At 35.6% G+C, this 24,812-nt stretch overlaps 1 protein-coding gene across 3 annotated transcripts in view; it reads right to left on the bottom strand.

Moving 5' to 3' along the window:
• SCLT1 (sodium channel and clathrin linker 1) overlaps positions 1-24,812 on the bottom strand; it is a 230,296-nt gene that overhangs the window by 63,543 nt on the left and 141,941 nt on the right. For all 3 annotated transcript variants that reach the window (XM_010860232.1, XM_010860233.1, XM_010860234.1), the window contains 4 exons: positions 24,066-24,137; positions 19,224-19,298; positions 16,669-16,814; positions 7,242-7,434 (listed from right to left, as the gene is read on the bottom strand). In XM_010860232.1, the coding sequence (XP_010858534.1) occupies positions 7,242-7,434; positions 16,669-16,814; positions 19,224-19,298; positions 24,066-24,137 (486 nt within the window). The remainder of the gene's footprint in view (positions 1-7,241; positions 7,435-16,668; positions 16,815-19,223; positions 19,299-24,065; positions 24,138-24,812) is intronic.

Below are 24,812 nucleotides of genomic sequence, written 5' to 3'. Positions count from 1 at the left end.
AACACTTTCCCCAACACCTTGAAATGACAGTAGGAAAAAAACATACCACTAATATAAACCTGCTTTCATGATCTATTTTTACTTTTGCTGCCTGGATGGACAATAAATGTTCATGCTCTTAGTAACTGAGAGCTGGGTTTAAATTGAAGCCATTTATGTTTTTTAAAACACACAAAAAGATGTTTATTGGCTTATTATAAAGGATACAACTCCAGCAGAGCCAGATGGAATAGAGATACACAACAAGGTACAGGATGGTAGGGGGTGTGCAGAGCTTCCAAGCCCTCTCCAAGTATGCCATGCTCCCAGCACCCTGACGTGTTCATCAAAAGCTCCTCTGAGAGGCTCCTCAAGCCACTTTTGATTTATATACTAAAGTTCAGGTTCTTTCAAAGAGCTTTGTAAAGTTAAAAAAAAAAATTATATACGGGAATTCCTTTACTACCACAGTTATGGTATACACGGACAATTTCCCCTCCCCTCCAGAAAAGACTAAAATGCTTTTCAGAAAGTTATATGTAAATGTCTTCAATTATTTCTAGGTTATTTATGTTATTATAGTAAAAAAAAAAAAAACCTTAATGTAGAATGAACATATGAATAAATGCTCTTTGGATACCCTAAAGCTTTCTCAACTTGAGGTTCAAGGAGAGAATTAACCCGAATGCTCTAAAGTACCCAATGTATGTAATGAACTGTCTGCTTTCATATACATCTAGAATGAAACTACCTATTACCATATTTGAGGCAACTGATAAAATAGTTAAGTAGTTACTAGAACAATTTCTTTTACTCTCAGGCTATCTGTATCTTGCTACACTCAAGAAATATTATAAGGAACACCTATCTTGTGATATTTTAAAGAAATGTACTTTAAAAATGGTCACAGCTGGAATGGCTTCTAGTAAGTTATTAAATATGACTACTTTCAAACTGAAAAAAGAATGAATAAGAAGCCTCAATTTTATTGATTCAAAAAACAAAGAAAACTCAACAACAGCTAAACTCATGGCTCGTGGGGGAAAACTACAAACATTCTGTCCTCGTTACTTCTGCTCAATGCTGCACACTTCCTAAATCTCTTAAACTTGCTTTCTCAAATGGTACACAAGTACAAGACTGACTTTATAAACACTGGCACTGGAAAAACTACCTTGGATTTATTAATTTTGTATCGTATTACTCCTGGGCAAGCCTCCTGAGGCTCTGTGACTTCTGCTCTATTTAAAACATTTTTAAATTACTGAATTTTACAAATTTTGAACTGAATATCCTTCCTTGCCTCGATCTCCACTTTCTCTGGAGAAGCCACGGTTCTGATATCTTAGGTGGAAGTATTTAATTCTGCCTCTGTCTCTCTCACATACATCATGTATTAAAAACTGATCTATAAATCTACATAGTTTTATCACTCTTCCTGCCTAGTTAACTCCCCATTTCTACTTGACAAGCTTGACAAGCCTTATTCCAAGGTCCTTCATGATAACCTGCTCTCTACCTAATTCTATGAGACTGTGTTATACTACTGTTCCCTTCTCTTTGTTTCTGTCACAATGCATTCTCATTCCTGGATCTTCTTACATGCTCCCTTTGACTAGAATAATCTTTCCCCTCCTGCTTATCTTAGTTATTTCTACTCAACTTTTAGAACTTAGCTAACTTATTGCTCCCACAGGGAAATTCTCTTACTATCTATCTAGAAAAAGCTCTCATAGTGTCCTATGCTTTTCCTAAAGAGCATTTACTAGTTTGCAAAGATACAATTAAAGTTTGCCTACCTCCATGCAAATAATAAGTTGTTAAGGATGGGGACTATGTCTTTTTCGTTTACTATTACATCTTCAGTGTCTGAATCATAATAAAGGTATTAAAATTCAGTCTTTGAATGAACCCCAGATCCTTCAGTTGACACAGTTCCGACTTAAACTGGACAGGTCTGCAATGATGCAGGATGGATAAGGGCCAAGACAACTCTGTCTTCAAAACAAAAGTCTTACTAATGATTCAATTCAGAATGCAGGGTCGGAAAAACAGATTTATGGTCTCCTTCCCCTCTTCCTTTGTGTCCTTCCTTTGCACAAAACTATTCACTCATGTAGACAGGATTGCTAAAAACTAACCATCTCCTAATTTTATATTTTTATGAGGAGTATTTAGACCACAAAGATATGTAGATCCTTTGCAGAAAGAAGGAAGGAGTTAGGAAAAGAGGAAACTGGGTAGTGGCTTTAAGATCAAATGAAAACTTCATAAAATAAGTTGTTATGGTTCTCAACCAACTGCCCTCTGAATAACCAACTGTTTTGATCTTTCTGGCTCCTAAAGATCCCACACTTTTTCATGGGGGAGAAAAGCAGCAAAGTGTAGTACTAGATTCTTATGTTGTCAAAGAAGGAATCAGCTACAAAGCAATTTATCTGACAGCCCTCCTCCATAAAATAGAATTACAGCTATCTAGTCCCTTATTTTGGAGAAGGAAATGGCAACCCACTCCAGTGTTCTTGCCTGGAGAATCCCAGGGACGGCAGAGCCTGGTGGGCTGCCATCTATGCGGTCGCACAGAGTTGGACACGACTGAAGTGACTTAGCAGCAGTAGCGGTCCCTTATTTTGGAGAAGGCCATGGCACCCCACTGCAGTACTCTTGCCTGGAAAATCCCATGGACAGAGGAGCCTGGTAGGCTGCAGTCCATGGGGTCGCTAAGAGTCAGACATGACTGAGCGACTTCACTTTGACTTTTCACTTTCATGCACTGGAGAAGGAAATGGCAACCCACTCCAGTATTCTTGCCTAGACAATCCCAGGGATGGGGGAGCCTGGTGGGCTGCCGTCTATGGGGTCGCACAGAGTCGGACACGACTGAAGTGACTTAGCAGCAGTCCCTTATTCACCAATGATTCTTTTCTTAAGCTACATGCAGACTTGGCATAAAGGGAGCATTTCTGGTAGGAAAACTTTCTTTTTGTTTTTCCAAGAAACATCAGTTATTATTCTGAATTAAAGATAGACTAAATGCAGTATCAAGTAGGGGAAATTCATGCATTCCCTTCTCTCCCATTATAAGAACCCAATCCCCAAATCACAAGTATACTGTAAAATTATGCAAAATATTAAAAAATTAAAAAGACAAATATATAGTCTCTGTAATCTACAACTCAGAGAGATAACTACCTCTAACTTTTACATCATTGTTATTTATGAATTTTAAAATTGAGATTAGTGGATACAGGATTACAATATATATAAATACATATATATATTTTTAAAAATATTTTAAAATATTTTTAAAATATATTTTTATTTTTAGTTTTCATTTTAAAAAATACTTAGGACATAACAATACAAACACATTATAAATTATTTGGAAACGTGATTTTTAATGATGACTCAATACAGCATTTTATAAATGTACCATAATTTAACTATTTCTAGATAGGTTGTTTTTAATTTATTACAAATAATGTTGCAATGAACTTCCTTAAATTATAAGACACTGTAATTATTCTATTATGACTAAATTTTATACATTCTCAATGTGTACCATTTTACAACTGCAGCTGCACATTCACTCAAACTGACAACTTTGTAGTTAATTAATACAGAGTTTAAACTTTTAAAAAACTTGTTTATTAGCAATTTGTTTTTCTTAGTTTGTGAATTCTGCTCATGTCTCATACATGTTTCCCTATTGGGTTACAATTTTTTCATATTTTTTAAAGCTCCTTGTATGATCTTTGTCTTCTGTCATATTTATTAAAACTATTTCATCCAGTTATTTCTCTTTAAAATATTTTTAAAGTTGTTTTAAATATTTAAAAACAGTATACTAACGCATATATATGGAATTTAGAAAGATGGTAACAATAACCCTGTGTACGAGACAGCAAAAGAGACACTGATGTATAGAACAGTCTTATGGACTCTGTTGGAGAGGGAGAGGGTGGGAAGATTTGGGAGAATGGCATTGAAACATGTATAATATCATGTATTAAATGAGTTGCCATTCCAGGTTTGATGCACGATACTGGATGCTTGGGGCTGGTGCACTGGGATGACCCAGAGGGATGGTATGGGGAGGGAGGAAGGTTCAGGATGGGGAACACATGTATACCTGTGGCAGATTCATTTCGATATTTGGCAAAACTAATACAATTTTGTAAAGTTTAAAAACAAAATAAAATTAAAAAAAACAAAAACAAAAACCTTATATATAAATCTATCAATATATTTATTTATTTGCAATTCTCCCATTTTTCAGTTTTGCTGACAAAGTTCTTTCCCATCTATCAGTTAAATATTCAACTTCATTTCCTACTAATGCTGTATATGGTCACTAACAGTTTTTAGTTATTAATTCATATGAAATTTATAATATGACATTTAAAAATAAGAAAATTTAAGATTTTTTCAAAGTACACTGTCATTTTTAAATTATGGAAATGTTTCAATATAGAAACTTTCAAGCATATACACAATAGAAAAACTTTACAATGAATCCCTATATGCTTATTGCCTAGTTTCCATAATCATTAAATTCATAGCCACTCCTGCTTGATCTATAATTCTACTTACCTTCTTCTGCCAAGATTTACCTCTCTCTAGCTTACAGTGACATATTGAACATGAATTTTAAGGGTACAACTCAATTTTTATACATATAGTGACATATAAGCATCACCACCCAGATTTAGCTACCTCAGAAACTGGCTCTCTTATGTGCCCTTCCAATCAGTATTCATCCACCGAAAATGCAACCACTATTCTGATCCCATCCTTATAGGTAATTATGCCTGTTCTTCATTTGCATATAATGAAATTAATATACTGTAAGTTTTTTAATGTCTGGCTTCTTTTTCCAATATTATGTCTGTGAGACTCATCTGCCATTGCTTATAGATGCAGTTCATTCTTTTCATCTATTCCATATATGAACATACCATAATTTATGTCATCTCACATCGATGGACATTTGAATTATTTCCAGTGTTTTGATAAGATTAAAATTTCTATGAATATTCTTGTACACATATTTTGATGAACACAAGCACTGATACCAGCTGGGTATGTAGCTAGCATTTTTATTATTTGGCATAGTATGTGTGTCCAACTTAAAAAGATACTACCAAATGGTGGCTGTACCAATTTATATAACAAAAATAACCTACGAAGGTGCTGGATTTTTTACAACTTTGTCCACACTTGATACTGTCAGGTTTTAAAATTTTAGTCATTCTGGTATGCATGCTATAGTACCTCATTATAGTTTTAATTATATTTCCACAGTAAATAATGAAGTTGAACTTTTTTTCATGTATTCTCTTTTATAGACTAATTCTTTTGTTCATTTTTGGAAATGGGGTGTCTGTTTTTTTCTTTTGATTAACTTTTTTTCTTACTATTTCATTATTTACTGGTAAAAGTTTTTATATTCTAGATATGAGTCTTTTTTTTTTGGTTGTATGTATTATAAATACTTTCTTCTACTTTTTACTCTCTTAATGGTGTCCCTTTTGATGAGTTAAAAATCTTAATTTTAAAGAAATCCAATTCATCTACCTTTTCATTATGATTAGCTCTCTTTTTGTTCTGTTTAGGAAATTCTTTCTTAGCCAAGATCATGAAGGTTCTCCTTGAAGCTCCATCATTTTATATTTCACATTTAGGTCTATAAAGCAGCTCAAATTAATTTAAATAAATGGTGTGATATAAGGATCAAGGTTTATTTTAAAAATATGGACTGAGCTGAAGTCACAATATTTATTGTAAAGATAATTATTTCCCTTCTGAACTTTTGTGGTGCCTTTGTTATAATGAGGTGATTATGAAAACTGGGTTTGTCCCTGGATTCTGTTTGTTCTATTGATCAGGTTGATTATTCTGTTGATTACACAGTCTTAATTAGTATAGCTTTATATCAAGTCTTGATACCTGGTAGTGTGATTTTTCCCCTTTGTTTTTCAAAGATTCCTCACAGATTAAAGCAAAAAAGCACAAGCTTCTTTGTATGGTATGTAAGAGTCTCTTTTTCAGTTTACTTTTATAAATAGCCACAGTGTTTGACATTTGCAATACGAGGCATTCAGTAAAATACGCTGATATGAATTAGGTTGGGATGTGGCTTCTTATGAGTCCTCACAGTAGTGAAAGACCAAGTGAAACACTAATGCTACCGCCCCATGTCCTTACTATGAAAATGGAAGACACAGACCTTTCTCATAAAAAGTAAACGCCACTTTTAAGGACTCCCCCTTCGCACCCCAGACACAAATACAATCAACTGATACAGTTCTAAATAATTTTAAAAAATTTTAAATAGTATTCAAAATGCATATATATTTAATATAAATAGCTATGTTTTATATATAAATGAAACATAATAAGGTCAACTAAAATAAAAAAAAAGAGTTAATGCCACTTTTACAAAAGTCACACAGAATGGGGAAAGGCAGGCAACATACTGATGGTGATACCTGTGCTTGAAACTCCCTCAAACAGGTTATCACGTCCCTACTGCCAAATCATATAAGCATTAGAGAAAGAAGCAGGTGGGGAGGAGAGAGAAAAGGGAATTTTTTTCCAGAGGACACTTTTGTCCCTTGCCTTTTCCCTGGAGTGGAATTTTTAGACTACCTATGAGTACTTCTCAGAGCATACTGATGTACCATTATCTGCAGAGCCAGTTTTAAGAGCTCTATTTTTGAGTGGCTATTAGGTGGTTCAGATGGTAAAGAATCTACCTTCAATGCGGGAGACGGTATGATTCCTGGATTGGGAAGCTCCCCTGGAGGAGGGCATGGCAACCTACTTCAGTAGTCTTGCCTGGAGAATCCCCATGGACAGAGAAGCCTGGCAGGTCCATGGGGTTGCAAAGAGTCGGACATGACGGAGCGACTGAGTACAGCACATTTTAGAGGGAAAAGAGGACAGCAGTCCGTAAAGTTATCTATAGTTTTGCTAGCACTGCTTAAATTGCTTTGGCAGGAATATCAGTGCATTTCATGGTTGGAAAAGCATTTTTTTGTGTGTGGATAGCGAAAGCAATCATTTTCAAGTATGCTTGCCAAGTTCTACAATACAGAAAAGACTGGTTAATGCTCTGCATTATGATTTAGTGCTATCTGATGAGAAGGCAAAAACTAAAAAAAAGAGGTCTTAAAAATGTTTTAATAGGTCTCTGTAAATATTCTCTATATTTTGAATTTCACAGGTACACATTTAATTCTAATTAGATTTGAATATACCTTTAATTTGGCTTTTTTTTGAACCTCGAGAGCAATCTTTCTCAAATCTTCAGTCTGTTTCTGTAACTGTTCATTTTCCTGCTGAAGTTTCAACCTTTGTTCACTGACAAATCCACAGTTCTCTCTCTCAGACTCCAATATATTTTGAAGTTTCTGAATCATTTCTTGGCAACGTGATATCTCTTCCGAGGAACTGATTAAAAAAACAAAACAAAAAGAACCTTTAAACTTAATGATCTGGAATAGACGTCAAGAAGTCTGTCCATATTTTATACTGCAGACTTGTTTTCTTTGTTCTGAGTCATTTATCTTCACTGTAGACTTAAACTGTGCGGTTTTACAATGTATGTTACACCAACCAAATATACTCCATTTAGCAATCTTAACTAATAACAGAAAACTGAATTGCTATCACTCACTAAGGAAGTCAACGTGAAACCTCTTTCCAAGTATTACTAACACTGAGAATCAAGGACTTCAGGAGGACAAACGAAAGCTAATGATGAGGAAGGTGGACAGGTAATAATCAAAACTCCTTTAATCATCAATCAACTCTGTAGAAGACATTTGGTGACTATACTAAATTATGAATTATCATAAGACAATTCAAATTAAAAAAAAAACTGCTAGTTGTATAAACTTATTTTATTTTATCACAGTTTAAACAGGTTATATTTCTTGAACTTTCTCAACAATGGATTACTGAGGGACAAGACCTCCAAACATGTATATTGTTTCAACATACTGCTAATTTTTATTCCTATCTTTTAAAATTTCCATCTTTTCAATCCCAGGTAATCAAGTACTATGAACATTCCCTAGTCATTGGATGTCGTAGGAAATATATAAGATCCTTTACTGCCGTAATACTTGTAGCTCCTTTTTTCCTGTCTCAAACTTGGCTAATAAAGTTCCTAATAAAATGATGGATCCAGATAATGATCCTCAAATGATGCTCAAATCAGAAACATGCTAAGATCAAAAATAACAACACATTATGTGCCTCCAAACGGGAGTCCAAATTGCTACCATTTATAAACAATTCTTGCAAAAAAGTCAAAGCTGAATCAGATCAGGCCTCTTGATCTAATTTTTTTAAAAATGCATGGGGCAGGAAACAAGGTAAATGAAATGATATAATGCATGTGGGTAGAGAAGACTCTACAACACAAACAACCCAGGTTTTCAACAAATTATTTGTAAGAAAATAAAAGAGAAAGGAGGTGATTCCTAGAGAATATATATCTCCATTCCCATACAGACACACCTTTTCTTTATCTTTTCTTCTGTCAACAGGCACTTAGGTTATCCCAATACCTTGGCTATCGTCAATAATACTGATTGCAATGAATATGGGAATGCAGATATCTCTTTGAGACAATCATTTTGTTGTCTTTGGATCTATACTCTGAAATAGGATTGCTGGATCATACGGTAGTTCTACTTTTAATTTTTTGAGGCACCTCCATACTGTTTTCCATTGTGGTTGCACTAATTTACATTCCCACTAACAGCAATCCTCAAAGATGATGCTGTGAAAGTGCTGCACTCAATATGCCAGCACATTTGGAAAACTCAGCAGCGGCTACAGGACTGGAAAAGGTCAGTTTTCATTCCAATCTCAAAGAAAGGCAATGCCAAAGAATGCTCAAACTACTGCACAATTGCACTCATCTCACATGCTGGTAAAGTAATGCTCAAAATTCTCCAAGCCAGGCTTCAGCAATAGGTGAACCACGAACTTCCTGATGTTCAAGCTGGTTTGAGAAAAGGCAGAGGAACCAGAGATCAAATTGCCAACATCCACTGGATCATGGAAAAAGCAAGAGAGTTCCAGAAAAACATCTATTTCTGCTTTATTGACTATGCCAAAGCCTTTGACTGTGTGGATCACAATAAACTGGAAAATTCTGAAAGAGATAGGAATACCAGACCACTTGACCTGCCTCTTGAGAAATCTGTATGCAGGTTAAGAAGCAACAGTTAGAACTGGACATGGAACAACAGACTGGTTCCAAATCAGAAAAGGAGTAAGTCAAGGCTGTATATTGTCATCCTGCTTATTTAACTTCTATGCAGAGTACATCATGAGAAACACTGGACTGGAAGAAACACAAGCTGGAATCAAGATTGCTGGGAGAAATATCAATAACCTCAGATATGCAGATGACACCACCCTTATGGCAGAAAGTGAAGAGGAACTCAAAAGCCTCTTGATGAAAGTGAAAGAGGAGAGTGAAAAAGTTGGCTTAAAGCTCAACATTCAGAAAACGAAGATCATGGCATCCGGTCCCATCACTTCATGGGAAATAGATGGGGAAACAGTGGAAACAGTGTCAGACTTTATTTTTTTGGGCTCCAAAATCACTGCAGATGGTGATTGCAGCCATGAAATTAAAAGACGCTTACTCTTTGGAAGGAAAGATATGACCAACCTAGATAGCATATTCAAAAGCAGAGACATTACTTTGGCAGCAAAGGTCCATCTAGTCAAGGTTACGGTTTTTCCTGTAGTCATGTATGGATGTGAGAGTTGGTCTGTGAAGAAGGCTGAGCGCCGAAAAATTGATGCTTTTGAACTGTAGTGTTGGAGAAGACTCTTGAGAGTCTCTTGGACTGCAAGGAGATCCAACCAGTCCATTCTGAAGGAGATCAGCCCTGGGATTTCTTTGGAAGGAATGATGCTAAAGCTGAAACTCCAGTACTCTGGCCACGTCATGCGAAGAGTTGACTCATTGGAAAAGACTCTGATGCTGGGAGGGATTGGGGGCAGGAGGAGAAGGGGATGCCAGAGGATGAGATGGCTGGATGGCATCACTGACTCGATGGACATGAGTCTGAGTGAACTCCGGGAGTTGGTGATGGACAGGGAGGCCTGGCGTTCTGTGATTCATGGGGTCGCAAAGAATCGGACACGACTGAGCGACTGAACTGAACTGAACAGGATAGAAGGGTTCCCTATTCTCCACATTCTTGTCAATACTTGGTATCTTTTGTCTTTTAGACAATAGGCATCCTAACAGGTATGAGGTGATACCTCACTGTGGGTTAAATTTGCATTCCCCTGATGATAAGTGCCTTTTGATATACCTATTGCTTAGCTCTGTCATCTTCTGAGAAAAATCTGATCAGATCCTTTGCCCAATTTTTTTTTCTTTTGCCATTGAGTTGTTCAAGTTTATTATATATTTTGAAAATTAACTCCTTATCAGGTATATTATTTGCAAACATTTTTCCCTATGCCATAGTGTCTCTGTACTCTGTTGACTATTTTATTTGCTGTGTAGGAAGGTCTCAGTTTGATGTAACTTCATTTGAATAGTTTTGCTTTTGTTACCTGTACTTGTGGGGTCATAGCCAAAAAAAAAAAAAAAAAATCACTGCCAAGACCAGTGTCAAGAAGCTTTTCCCGTTTGTTTCCTTCTAGCAGTTTCACAATTTCAGAATGTACATTTAAGCCTTTAATACATTATGAGCTGATTTTTGTATATGGTGTGTGGTAAGGGTCCAGTTTTTCTTCCACATCTAAATGTCCAGTTTTTCTAGCACCGTTTATTGAAGAGATTATACTTTCCCTGTGTGTGTTCTTGACAGCCTTGTCAAACATCAGCTGACCACAAACGTATGCATTTATTTCTGTACTCTCCACTCTGTGCCGTAACCATATACTGTTTTATACCAGCATTGTACTGTTTTGATTACGAAAACTTCATAATGTATTTTGAAATTAGGACGCATGACGCATCCAGTTTTTGTTGCTGTCCTTGTTCCAGAATGGTTTGGCTATTTCAGGTCTTTAGAAGTTCAATGTGATTTTAGGAGTTTTCTCTACTTCTGTGAAAACACCATTGGAATTTGATACAGATTTTATTGACTCCATAGATGGCTTTGTGTAGTTTGGATGTTTTAACATTATTATTTCATTCAATTTATAAAAACACCTTTATATTTATTTGTGACTGTTAAATTATTTCCTCAGTGTTTTTCAGTTTACAGATTTTTCATTTCCTTGGTTATAAATTCATTCTAAGTAATTTATTCTTTTTGGTGCTACTGTAAATAGAATTGTTAATTTTTTTCCATATAGTTTGCTGCTGGTTCAGTTGCATCTAATGCAACTGAGTGTGGAATGCTGGTTCTGTATCCTGAAGCTTTATTGAATTTGTGTATTTGTTCTAATGGCTTTGACGCTGAGTCTCCAGTTTTCAAAATATGAGATCATTATCACCTATAAACAAAGACAATTTTACTTCTCCTCAAATTTAGATGTTTTATTACTTTTTTTCTTATCTAATTTCTCTAAGACATACAGTACTATGGTGAATACAACTGGCAAGACTGGGCACTCCTATGTTTTTCATGATTATTAAAGTTTTTAGGTTTTCACCACTGGGTATGATGTTAGTTGTGTGCTTGTTATAAATGGCCTTTACTATGTAGAGGTACATTCTGTCTACATCTAATCTGTCGAGAGTTTTTAATCATCAATGATACTATATTTTGTGAAATGCTTTCTTTATATCTATTGAAATGATCATATGAATTTCATACCTTATTCTTTAATGCAGTTTTTGTCACATTTATTGATCTGTATATGTCAAAACATCCTTGCATCCCAGGTATTAATCCCACTATGATCCTTTTAATACACTCTTAAATTTGGTTTGTATTTATTTTTTAGGAGTTTTGCATTTATGTTTATCCAGGATATTAGCTTATTATTTGCTTATAGTATGTTTGTCTTGCTTTGGTATCAGAGTAATGATGGCCTTGTAAAATTAGTTTGGAAATGTTTTCTCTTCTTCAATTTTATGAAAGAGTTTGACATTAAATCTTCTTTAAATGTTTGGAAGAATTCATCAGTAAAGCCATTTGGTTCTGAACTTTTAAAAAATCCAAGGAGGTTTTTGATTATTGATTTAGTCTCCTTAATAGTAACTGGTCTGTTCAGATTTTCAATTTTTTATAATGTTGCATATTTGTAAGAATTTATCAATTTTTTCATGGTTGTCCAACTTGTTAATGTATCTTTGTTCACTGTAGTCTCCTATAGTCCTTTGTATTTGTGTGGTATCAGTGGTAATGTCTCCTCTTTTATTTCTGATTTTTATTTATTGAGTCTTCTCTCTTTTCTTAGGCTTCCCTGGTAGCAGAGCTGGTAAAGAATCCACCTATGATGCAGGAGACCTCGGTTCGACTCCTGGATCGGGAAGATACTGTGGTGAAGTGATAGGCTACCCACTCCAGTATTCTTGGGCTTCCTGGGTAGCTCAGTAGGTAAAAAAAATCCTCCTGCAATGCAGGAGACCTGGGTTTGATCCCTGGGTTGGGAAGATCCCCTGGAGGAGGGCATGGCAACCCACTCCAGTATTCTTGCCTGGAGAATCCCCATGGACAAAGGAGCTGAGTGGGCTATAGTTCATGGGGTCACAAAGAGTCAGACACGACTGAGCTACTAGGCACAGCACAGCTCTCTATTCGATTTGTTTCTGCTCTAATCTTTGTCATTTCCCTAACTTTGGGCTTAGCTTTTCCTTCTTTTCTAGTTTCTTTAGGTGTAGAGTTGGGTTCTTTAGATGTTTTTCATAATGTACACATTTATCACTGTAAACTTTCCTCTAAGAACTGGTTTTACTGCATCCCATACATTTTGTATATTTTGTTTCTATCTTTGGTTGTCTTAAGATATTTTCTTTTTCCATTTTGACTTCTTCTTTGACCCACAGGTTGCTCAGGAGTGTGTTATTTAATTTCCACCTGTTCTGCTAATTTTTCAGTTTTCCTCCTGTTATTGCATTTCAGTTTCATATCACTGGTTGAAAAAGATACCCAATATAATTTTAGTTTTCTTAAATTGGCTAAGATTTATTTTTGTGGCCTATCATATGACCTATTCTGGAGAATGTTTTGGTATACTTGAGAAGAACATGCACTGTGTTGCCATTGTATAGAAAGTTATTAGGTCTATTTGGTCTTTAGCATTGCTCAAATGTGCTGTTTTCTTATTGATTTTCTGTCTGGATGATCTACCTATTAGTGAAGGTAGGGTACTGAAGTTCCTTAGTATTATTGCTTGCTTTCTATTTCTCCCTTCAGTTCTTTTAAGATTTGCTTTACTATACCTAGGTGCTTTGATTTTGAGTCCATATAGTTTTACGACTTTTCTTTTGACAAATTAACTCCTTTATCATTATAAAATGACTGTCTTGGTTCTTGTGACAATTTTTGACTTAAATTCTATTTTGCCTTATATAAGGCATCTCTGCTGTCTTTTGGGTACCACTTGCATGGGCTATCTTTCACCACCTATTACCTTTTAGTTTGTGTGTTTCTTCATATTTAAAATCAGTCCCAGGTAGGCAGAATACAGTTGGAACTTGATTTTTAATCCACTGAGCCTATGTCTTTTGACTGGGGAATCAATCCACTTACATTAAAAGTCATTACTAGTAGATAAGGGCATAACAGTATTGCCACTTGTCAACTCTTTTCTGTTTTGTGGTTCCTTGGTTCCTTCACTCCTATTTGTTGTCTTCCTGTTGATTTTTGTACTCTGCTTTCATTCCTTTATCTTTTGTATACTTAGTACACACTTTTTCTTTGTTGATTAGCATGAGGCTTATAGGAAACAGTTTATATTAAGCTGGTAATAATTTGCCTTCAATCACATAAAAATCTCTATAATTTCACTTCTCTCATATTTTTTACTATTGGTGTATAATTTATATCTTTTTATATAATATATCCATTAACACATTATTGTACCTATTGCTATTTAAAAATGTTTATCTTGTAACTTCTATACTAGAGTTAAAAATTTTTTTATGTACCACCATTACAGTGTTAGCGTATTCTGAATTTGACTATATATTTACCTTTACCACTAAAAGTTTATACTTGCATACATTTTTATGTTGCTAATTAGTGTCCTTCCATCAACCTGAAAAATTCCCTTCATCATTTCTTGCATAATAAGTCTAGTGGTAATGAACTCCCTTTTGATTTCTGCTTGTCTGGGCAAGTTTTTATCTCTACTTTGTTTCTGATGGACAGATTTGCGGGATATAGTATTTTTGGTTCACAGTTGTTTTTCAGCACTTTGAATATACCGTGCCACACACTCTCTCTTGGCCTGCAAGATTTCTTCTGAGAAATCCATTGATAGATTTATGCAGGGATTTGGGGAGTCCCATCATGGACGGAGAAGCCTGGTAGGCTGCAGTCCATGGGATCACACAGAGTTGGACACGACTGAAGCGACTTAGCAGTAGCAGCAGCATGCATGTGATGAGTCTCTTTTCTCTTACTATTTTCAAATTCTCTTTTTTTTTTGACTTCTGACATTTTGATTACAATGTGTCAAGTGAAGTTCTTGATGTTCATCCTAATTTGTGCTTCTTTGGGCATCATGGATCTGGATGTTCATTACTCTCCCCAGATTTGGGAAGTTTTCTGTTATTTCTTTAAATAAACTTTCTACCCTTTCTCATCTTTGCTCCTTCTAGAATTTTCATAATGTGAATACTGATTCACTTCAAGGTGTCCCATAAATCATGTAGGTTTTCTTCACTCTTTTTCATTCTTTTTTGTTTTGTTCCTCTAACTGAATTGATTTCAAGTGACCAATCTTTGAGTTAGCCGATTTTTCTTCTACATGATCAAGTCTGCTGATAAAGTGCTTTATTGAATTTCATTGTATTCTTTAACTCCAGGGTTTGTTTGGTTCTCTTTTTATGGTTTCACTTAGTTAAAATTTTCATTTTGTCCATGTGTTGTTTTTTTCCTGATTTCATTTAGTTAACCATCTGTATTCACCAAGCTACCTTAAGACAATTATTTTAAATTTTTTGTCAAGAAGTTCATGGATCCCCATTTGTTTGGGGTTGATTACTAGAGTCTTATTAGTTGCTTTGGTGGTGTCATGTTTGCTTGGCTCTTTGTTGCCATCTGTGCATTTGAAGGAGCAGACTCCTCTTCCAGTCTTTAGACTGGTTTTGGCAGCTAAAGTCCTTTTCTTGCCTTGTCCCAGAACTGATGGGACTGACTCTGGGTTCTCAGCTAAGTGGAACTGAGACCATGTCATGTGGTTGTTGCCAGGTCCATGGCTGGCAGAGCTGTAACCAGGGGTGCAGTCAGACGTTATACCTACTAGGATTCTCAGGGTGCTCCTATCATGTCACTGGGCTGGTTTATGGGCAGGCCACACTGCTTCTCAACCGTGGTAGAGAGAAACTAGAGCTGGGTCACAGACTGCTTCAGGGATCTCAGTCAAGTCTGAGGCTGGTGGTCCTGTAATGGGGGCATCTACAGGCATGAGCTTCTGCTTGCCTTGGGTGCATTCCTGGCCACATAAGACTGCCTCAGATTGTGGTAGAATGGGGTTGGATCCATGTAGTGTGGCTTTTGCTGGATCTGCAGTCACATCAATGATTGGCAGCTTGTTACCAGGGGAACAATCAGGTGTGGTGGGTCTGTTAGTTCTCCCGTCTGGTTACTGGGCTGGTTCCTGGTGGGCAGCATTAGTTCAGGCTGCGGGAGAGTGGAACTGCAGCTGCGTAAACAGGAGTGCTCCGGGGGCCACAGTCAGGTCTAAAGTCAGCAGGCCTATTGATGAAGAGTACCCAGAAGGGTTCCTTGGGAAGGGGCTAGGTGCAGGATTGGGCAAGCAGGGCTAGAGCCAAGTCCACAGAAGATGGGGTTGCTTTGAGTCCGTAGATGACACCACAGTTGGAGGGCCTGCCACTGGTATGCAGGCTTGCCTCCTCATTTTGGGGCTCCACCAGGGTTTTACAACCTCCTACATGGATCTCAGTGCTCCCCTAAAGGCACTTTTGTCTATGGATGCTTGTTAAATATTTGTTTCTGTGAGAGAAATGGGCTGGGACCTCTTATTCTGCCATACTGCTGGTATCACTCCTCTTTATTTTATTTTTAAAATATACATTAAACATACCCTATAACAGAGATTGAAATTTCATGCAACTTAAGTAAGTTTTAATATATTAAGTAATACTCTGGATGGGGGTAAGGTAGAGGAATACTCAGAATGGATATGCCAGATTATAAATTTATCATTTTAACAGACAATAAATAAAAATGAGAATTATTGAATATTCAATACCTCTAAGCTGAGTATAAAAGCACTAATTATAAACAAGCTGCTGTAAGAGCTGTATAGTCAGTATGAAAAAAAAGATCTTATGAACATCCTATTTAACTGCCAGAAACAAGAAATTTAGAATAAAATGGTTCAGTACTGTATCTCTTCTTTACGAAGAAATTAGCTTTCAAAAATAATCTTAAAAAAAAATTCTGTTCAATGCTAAAAGTTTTTTTTCTACATAAGATATAATTATGTATCCTATAAAAAAACTAAAAAATCTGTCAAAAATTGTGTGAGTTCTGAAAATGCAAAAGAATAACTTACTTTATTTCAAGTTGTTTGATTTTATTTTCTGCTGTCTTAAGTCTCAGCTGAAGATCATCTTTTGAACGCTCGGCAACCAGGCATCTTTGGTGCATTTCTTCTAGTTTTCTGTAATCATTTTCATTAATTCTGCCTTCACGGTAAATCTGCACAAGAGGCTTATGTGTATATTACTTTGCAGAAAGAAATTATCTTAAGAAATTACACAGTTTAGAAACTGAAATAAATGGTAAGAAATAAAAACTCATGATGTGCTCATCTGTTCTCACTATAACATTATAATACATCGATAATTAATTTTGGTTGTCTCACATTTTCAAAATAAAATGCTGAAAACTGATATACAAAGTAATTGTTTATTTTTTAAAGTTATTCAATGTACTATTCAAATAGTTTTAATATGTTAGTAAGAAATTGAAAACAGCTAAAATTAAAAAATACTCTAAATGTTGCCACTTGGAGATAATTGCTTTCATTCTTTGATGAACACTTTCAGGACAATTCTGTATTGCTATATTCAAAAGTACAGATACATGCTGTGGTGTAGTGAGAACTATCTGAAAGTAACTCCAGAATCTCACTCTAGGTTAACCAGACCCTGATTTAGCTGAAATGGAGGTTTCCCCTTCCCCAACAGAAGTGGTTGTAGCCAAGTTCTGCTTCCTATGAGACTAAGCTTCCACCTATGACACTGAGAGAGTCATTTCCTAGGCAGGTTGATAGGGAGTCTAGGGGTCCCCAAGGAGAGAGGGGTCTGGAATTATCAAGGAGGAAGAAAGGACAAACTTTTTTCTTTCTCCACATTCCTTAGGATTGTATAACAATAATGTATCCTGCCTAAGGACAGTCTTTGGATTCAACCTTCTGTTAACTTAAAATTTAAATTATGGGAGTAGACCCGGTCTTTATAAGGATGTATCTTGCCTAAGGACAGTGTTATCTTAAAATGTAAATTATGGGAGTAGGTCTGATGAGGTCTTTACAACCTCCAGACATTCTTTGGATTATGTAACCTCATTTAACTAGCAAGTGGGTACTCTTTCTGCCCCCTTCTGATGCCTATGTCAGAAGCTTCCTCTATCTCCCTTATACTTTAATACAACTTTATTACACAAAAGCTCTGAGCGATCAAGCCTCGTCTCCAGCCCCGGATTGAATTCTTCTCCTCCGGGGGCCAAGAATCCCGGTATATTTGCGTGATTCAACAACAACCTTTCAACACAGAGGCTATAACATTCCATGAACTGCAAGGTCTCCAGATGTGAGGCAGTTCACATTTTCAGACAAACCCTACACAGAGGTACTCTTCAAATCCAGACTGCTTGGCCAAGTAACCAATGTCTTTTCCCACTGACCAGACTGCTCTGTTACTCCTGCTCTACAAAAAGACAGTATCAGCATGTCAATGTCCTGCTAGTAAAATACATACCTATACTTCAGAACCAGTGTTTATTCATTCTGACTATAGCATGCCTATCTGTAGAACAGTGGAAGAAGAGAAAGCTGTGACTTTTCTTTATCTGTTGCCTTTAGTCTCATAGGTTTTACATTTCCCCAATAAAGCCTACTCCTTAACCTATGCCATGTGATATTAAAAAACTCATCCCAAACCCTTCTGGCAGGTGGCAATCTAAATGGGATCTATTCCTATTCCACAACAGAGGGGAACTCAGAAGGGATCAATCTTGCAGGAGCAGTGACCATGAACAGCCTATCTTGAATGACATGCATATGTCTTATTTTCCCCCACAAATGGGATTATATACTATATTCTGCTTTGTAAATTACTCTTTTACTATCTGATGTTCTAATAATCTTTTTACATCAATAATATAGATATATCACATGTTTTTGATGCTATATAGCTCTTCTTTGAAACTCAAACTCTGAGTCTACCATTTGCTTTTTTTTTTTTTAACATCGGACAAGTTACTTAACTTCTCTATGAAAGTTCCTAATGCAGCACCTAAAACACAGTATGTGCTGAATCAAATTCAGCAGCCTTTTTACCCACAGGGTATTTTAAAAGAGTGGAATATTTGCTGCTAATTAAAAAAAAGTTATCTAAGAAAGAAGTAAATTTTAAACTATAGACTTCTTCCAACATTCTTTCTCAAATGCCACTGGGGTAAATATTCTTCCCAAACTATGAATAAAATTCTGTACTTTTAAAAGGTAAAAATCATAGCAATTTATAATTTTTTGGTTATATATACCTGCTATGTTTACAGATGGCCTATACCCAGTAAAAGTTGGTAGAAATTTTAAAAAAAGAAAGACAAAATAAAATTTAATATTGGGATGTGGTCTAAGCAAGGAATACAGTTACATCATAAAAAAGTTCAAAAAAATGCGGCCACTCTTATAAAGAAATGTATATAGGCAATATCAGTATTCAAATGCAGATTCTGAAAATACTCCAAGCAAATAAAAGAACTCACCAGGAGAATACTTATAATATAGGGGTTGCTAGTAGATAGTATGATGAAAGCAGACAGTAATGTTGAATATTTGCAGTTGGGTTTAGGTAGTTATTTTTTCCTTTTTCTTTTTACCTTTTCTAGTTCTTCTTCCACTGCTTTTTTCTCCCTGATGGCTCGTTCAATTTGATCTTGTTTTTCAGCACACTCCTATAAATTCAAATCATATTTTAAATAAACATATTTGTAAAATCTTAAGAAAAATGGGGGAAAATGGAAAACAATTTGTTTATAATAGAAATATCACACTTACACTATCTATATAAGAAGATCATATTCATTATTTTTTTTAAAAAAAGCTCAATCATCAAAAGCTACCTATTTCAGGATTAGAGAAATCAACTTTGGTATAGAAAGCCAGGGAGGTCTAGGTAAACATACTAGATGGAATACAGAGGTTGATGGATTCCAGGGAGAAATAAATGAAACTGCTTTCTCATATTAGTTTTCCTTTTCATATACTCTTATCACATATTTTAAAAAGGTAGCAGAACTAGACTGTGGCACACCACCATAGGGATAACCTCTGGCCTAAAACATACATGGATATATAAATTCTACAATGGTTAATTTTCTTTTGCAAAACTTGTAAACAGCAAATTGATACAGTAAAACATTTTATTAACATGAACAGAAAACATTTCTGGCTTGAAAGTTTTCCTTTTTTTAATTTTTAATTGGAGGAAGACTGCTTTATAATATTGTATTGGTTTTTGCCATACAATTAACAGGAATCAGCCATAAGTATACACATGTCCCTTCCTTTCCACACTCCTAGGTGGTCACAGAGTACCAGGTTACTGGCTTGAAAGATTTTAATCAGTAAAATCAAACAAGCTAATCAATAGTCAATACAATTTAAAGTTTTGCAAATGAGACTGAAACTAAGAACAATCATTCTAACAATGGCTCTTCACAGCTATTCTCTAGTTTTGAGAATGGGTATGGTTATTTCCTACCATTATGCTATGAATGAACCTGCTTTGTTGACAACACACTGCTAATACTCAATTATTATCTTTATCATAATTATATTTTATAGAAGTACAACATACACTGCTATACTTAAAATGGATAAGGCCCTACTGAATAGCACATGGAACTCTGCTCACTGTTATGTAACAGCCTAGATGGGAGGAGAGCTTGGGGGAGAATGGATACATGTATATTATGGCTGAGTCCTTTCGCTGTTCACCTGAAACCATAATACAAAGTAAAAAGCTTAAAAAATGTTTTTAAAGCTTCTAAAATAAATCAGATAATTAATCTAAGTTTATCTTTTATTAAGAGAGAACTTACTGTGTAAGATAACATTCATGTAGTAAGTAGCTAAGATGAAAAGGTAGTATTGTGGTACAAATTTGGATTTCGCTTATGTTCATACCCATCTCATGAAATTTTTTTTTTTTTTTTCGGTGAACAAGGCCCACACTTTATTTTCCAAAGTAGTTTTTATACCTTAAGTTGTGCATAGAGGATAATGGGGGAAGGGGTAGAGTCAGCAGTAAGCCAGGCTTTCTTCCTGCAAACTTATCATATGCAAAAGTTTAGGTGATTTACATCATCTTCTGGCCTGGAGGCCTGTTAACATTTGAAGACCCTTTCTTAAGAAAACTTGTTTTTCTCTAAAGGTGATTAGTCAGGCGCCACCCTCCAAAACCATTAGATAAAGTTGCATTCCTATAGGGCAAAGGTGTGGTGGGCTATAACAAGAAAACAATTAACTCAAGGGTCCAAGGTTACAAACATTAAAGCTACTACTTACATTTCTTTTTTTTAAATTTTTTTAAATTTTATTTTATTTTTAAACTTTACATAATTGTATTAGTTTTGTCAAATATGAAAATGAATCCGCCACAGATATACACGTGCTACCCATCCTGAACCCTCCTCCCTCCTCCCTCCCCACAACATCCCTCTGGGTTGTCCCAGTGCACCAGCCCCAAGCATCCAGTATCGTGCATCGAACCTGGACTGGCATCTTGTTTCATACATGATATTTTACATGTTTCAATGCCGTTCTCCCAAATCTTCCCACCCTCTCCCTCTCCCACAGAGTCCATAAGACTGTTCTATACATCAGTGTCTCTTTTGCTGTCTCGTACACAGGGTTATTGTTGCCATCTTTCTAAATTCCATATATATGCGTTAGTATACTGTATTGGTGTTTTTCCTCCTGGCTTACTTCACTCTGTATAATAGGCTCCAGTTTCATCCACCTCATTAGAACTGATTCAAATGTATTCTTTTTAATGGCTGAGTAATACTCCATTATGTATATGTACCATAGCTTTCTTATCCATTCATCTGCTGATGGACATCTAGGTTGCTTCCATGTCTTGGCTATTATAAACAGTGCTGCGATGAACATTGGGGTACACGTGTCTCTTTCCCTTCTGGTTTCCTCGGTGTGTATGCCCAGCAGTGGGACTGCTGGATCATAAGGCAGTTCTATCTCTAGTTTTTTAAGGAATCTCCACACTGTTCTCCATAGTGGCTGTACTAGTTTGCATTCCCACCAACAGTGTAAGAGGGTTCCCTTTTCTCCACACCCTCTCCAGCATTTATTATTTGTAGACTTTTGGATCACAGCCATTCTGACTGGTGTGAAATGGTACCTCATAGTGGTTTTTTGACTATTTCTTAGAGCAGTTTAGGATCACAGTAAAACTGAGGGGAAGTTACAGATTTCCCCTATACTTCCTTCCATCATACATAGATAACCTCTCCCATTATTAGCATCCTGCAATGGTAGCGGCACATTTGTTAAAACTGATGTACCAACATCACACATCATTATCACCTACAGTCCATAGTTTAGAGTTCAATTTTGGTGCTGTATACTTTGAGTTTGAAAAGATTTATAATGACATATATCCACTATTATAGTATCATATAGAGTAGTTTCACTGGTCTAAAAAATTTTGCAGGTATCTGCTGTTAATCACCACCAATATTCCTACCTTTTGGACAAGAAATTTGTCCAAATGATACTAGAAAAATTTTCAAGTATTTGTGGAGTATTTTCAAAATCATACCCCCAAAGTGTATCATAAAGACAATCTCAATAAATATTGAGAATCAATATCACACTGATTATCATATAGGCCATGATCATGGTTCTAAAAAAGATCATAATGAATGTCTCAAATTACCTGTATGAATTTGGGAATTTATAACCAATCCTTTACCTTATTTGCTATAGATTAACAAAAACCTCTGCTACTTGGCAGAAGTAAAACCTTGAGTATTTCAAGAGAAACTCTGTTACATTGCTCTTTAAAGGGGGTACATGGCTTGAGATAAAACTGACTCTGATCTTTTCTTCAGCTCAGTTCAGTTGCGTCTAACTCTTTGCAACCCCATGGACTGCAGTGTGCCTGGCTTCCCTGTCCATCACCAACTCCCAGAGCTTGCTCAAACTCATGTACATGGAGTCAGTGATGCCTATCCAAAAAGTCTGCACAATACCCTAAAATATAAGGTTTTCTCTTTCCTGCATGCATAACTTAGGTCGGGTTACCTAAAGTATGGTTAACTTCCCTATCTTCATCTTTATAGCATAAAGGGTAAAACCGGTAATGAAGAATAGAAATCAATAGTCAGCATCAGGTTATTACGCCTCAAACTGCAGTCTGAGTTTCCGAGAAAATGTGTTTTTTAAAGTAGTTGAACATGTCGTACTTCAAGCATACCTCTAAGTGCTTAATATTTTAAAAAACTCCAGTTAGTACAGCTTTTTTCACAAAACCAATATGATATCAGATAATATTTAATATCTTTATAAAAATCCACCTAGTTATGAGTTATGAATGTTTTACTATAAATCCTAAGAAGCATCTCTTAAGACACATTGAAATTATAATTCTTTTTTACTCTAAAGTGAGTTTATATTGCTCTGTTACACAGCTATCAATTATTTTTAAAATCTCTGCAGACTTTATATAGTATCTATTTCTAAATAGAAAGAAATAATGTTCTTGTCCCTCCAGAGTTTACATCTATTAAATAATCCTAGACTAGAATGTAGAAAAATATGATCATTCTTTTAGAGGTGTTAAAATATCAATTAGTCAGTAACTATTTATTGAAAATATATTGTGCAAAATACTGTATTAAGTAATGGAGAAAAGAAAGGAAAGCATAAGACTTTGCTACTGTGAAGTACTTACAAGCTACTTGGAAAGATAAGACTTCCATGGAGAAAGACAAAGAAGGGAAGGCAGGGAGCAAGAACGAAGACAAGGAGATAGAAAAGAAGGCATATGTGATGTCTTACACTTATTACCAGACATAATTCATTGATAAATTTTTTAAGAAAGATTAAAAATGACATAGAGATTCAGAAAGGATGAGTTTGCAAAACTGGAAATGACAGTCTTTCTAATCTCTGTAAACTGTTTTACTTTTATGCCCCTGTGGACAAAGTTATTAAATTCCACTTCATCAAATCTTCGAGTTAAATTTAAATTTATACATTTAATCCCACCTCGAGTTCCACAAGTACTCTTTCCTCTTCCTTCTTTGCCTGCCCATCCCCCAGTACGCATTTCTCTTTGGAAGACCACCTTCCTTCCTTCCCCGTGCTGTGTATACTTTCTTTTCTCTGACCTCTCGGATGAACCCAGCACACGGCAGCAACTGCACCTGGATGCTTCAGCAGTACCCTGTGCATTCTTCGTCCAAAAACGGTAATCATATTGAAACATGATAAATGTCATCCATCTTTCTTACCAGACCATAAGTTCCAAGATTGCAGGTAGTATGTTTATCTTGATTTTTTTTCTTTTCCTAGCATCTAGCTCAGTCCCTGCATTAATAACTATCTTCTGAATAAATGGATGCTCAATAATGTGATCTTGACCTTTAAAATAAGCAATATTCAGAAGAAAATGTCAACATAGTTTTCTAACATACCATTTGAAGGGCTGAAAGTTCTTCTGTTAGTTGAGAAATCTGTATATTATATTGTTTTCTTGTGTTTATAATCTGTAAAGTAAGATACATATGAATTAAGTCTACAATAAAAATAATTAACATCTAATAAAACATGTATACTACTAATTTTGATTAAAAATAAAATTATAATTTTTAAGGCATAAAGGATAAACACAAAATGTATGGAAGAGTCAAGAATTTATCATGATAGTGAAAGTAAATGAACAAGACGATAAATCCTAAAGGACAGTGATTGTTAAATTTCCTGTCTTAAGATCCTTGTATACTATAAAAACAAAGACTTTTGGTTTTACAGTGAGTTTTCTTTCTATTGAAATTTATCATATTAGAAAGGAAAACAAAATTTCAAAATATTTACTTATTAAAGAAACCTATATGCAGGTCAGGAAGCAACAGTTAGAACTGGACACGAAACAACAGATTGGTTCCAAATAGGAAAAGGAGTACATCAGGCTGCATATTGTCACCCTGCTTATTTAACTTCTATGCAGAGTATATCATGAGAAACGCCGGGCTGGAAGAAGCACAAGCTGGAATCAAGACTGCTGGAAGAAATATCAATAACCTCAGATATGCAGATGACACCACCCTTATGGCAGAAAGTGAAGAGCAACTAAAAAGGCTCTTGATCAAAGTGAAAGAGGAGAGTGAAAAAGTTGGCTTAAAGCTCAACATTCAGAAAACGATGATCATGGCATCTGGTCC

This window comes from Bison bison, unplaced genomic scaffold (genome assembly GCF_000754665.1).
Source record: "Bison bison bison isolate TAMUID 2011002044 unplaced genomic scaffold, Bison_UMD1.0 scf7180017864465, whole genome shotgun sequence".
In the NCBI taxonomy this organism is placed as follows: domain Eukaryota; kingdom Metazoa; phylum Chordata; class Mammalia; order Artiodactyla; family Bovidae; genus Bison; species Bison bison.
This window is presented reverse-complemented; position numbering and strand designations above follow the sequence as displayed.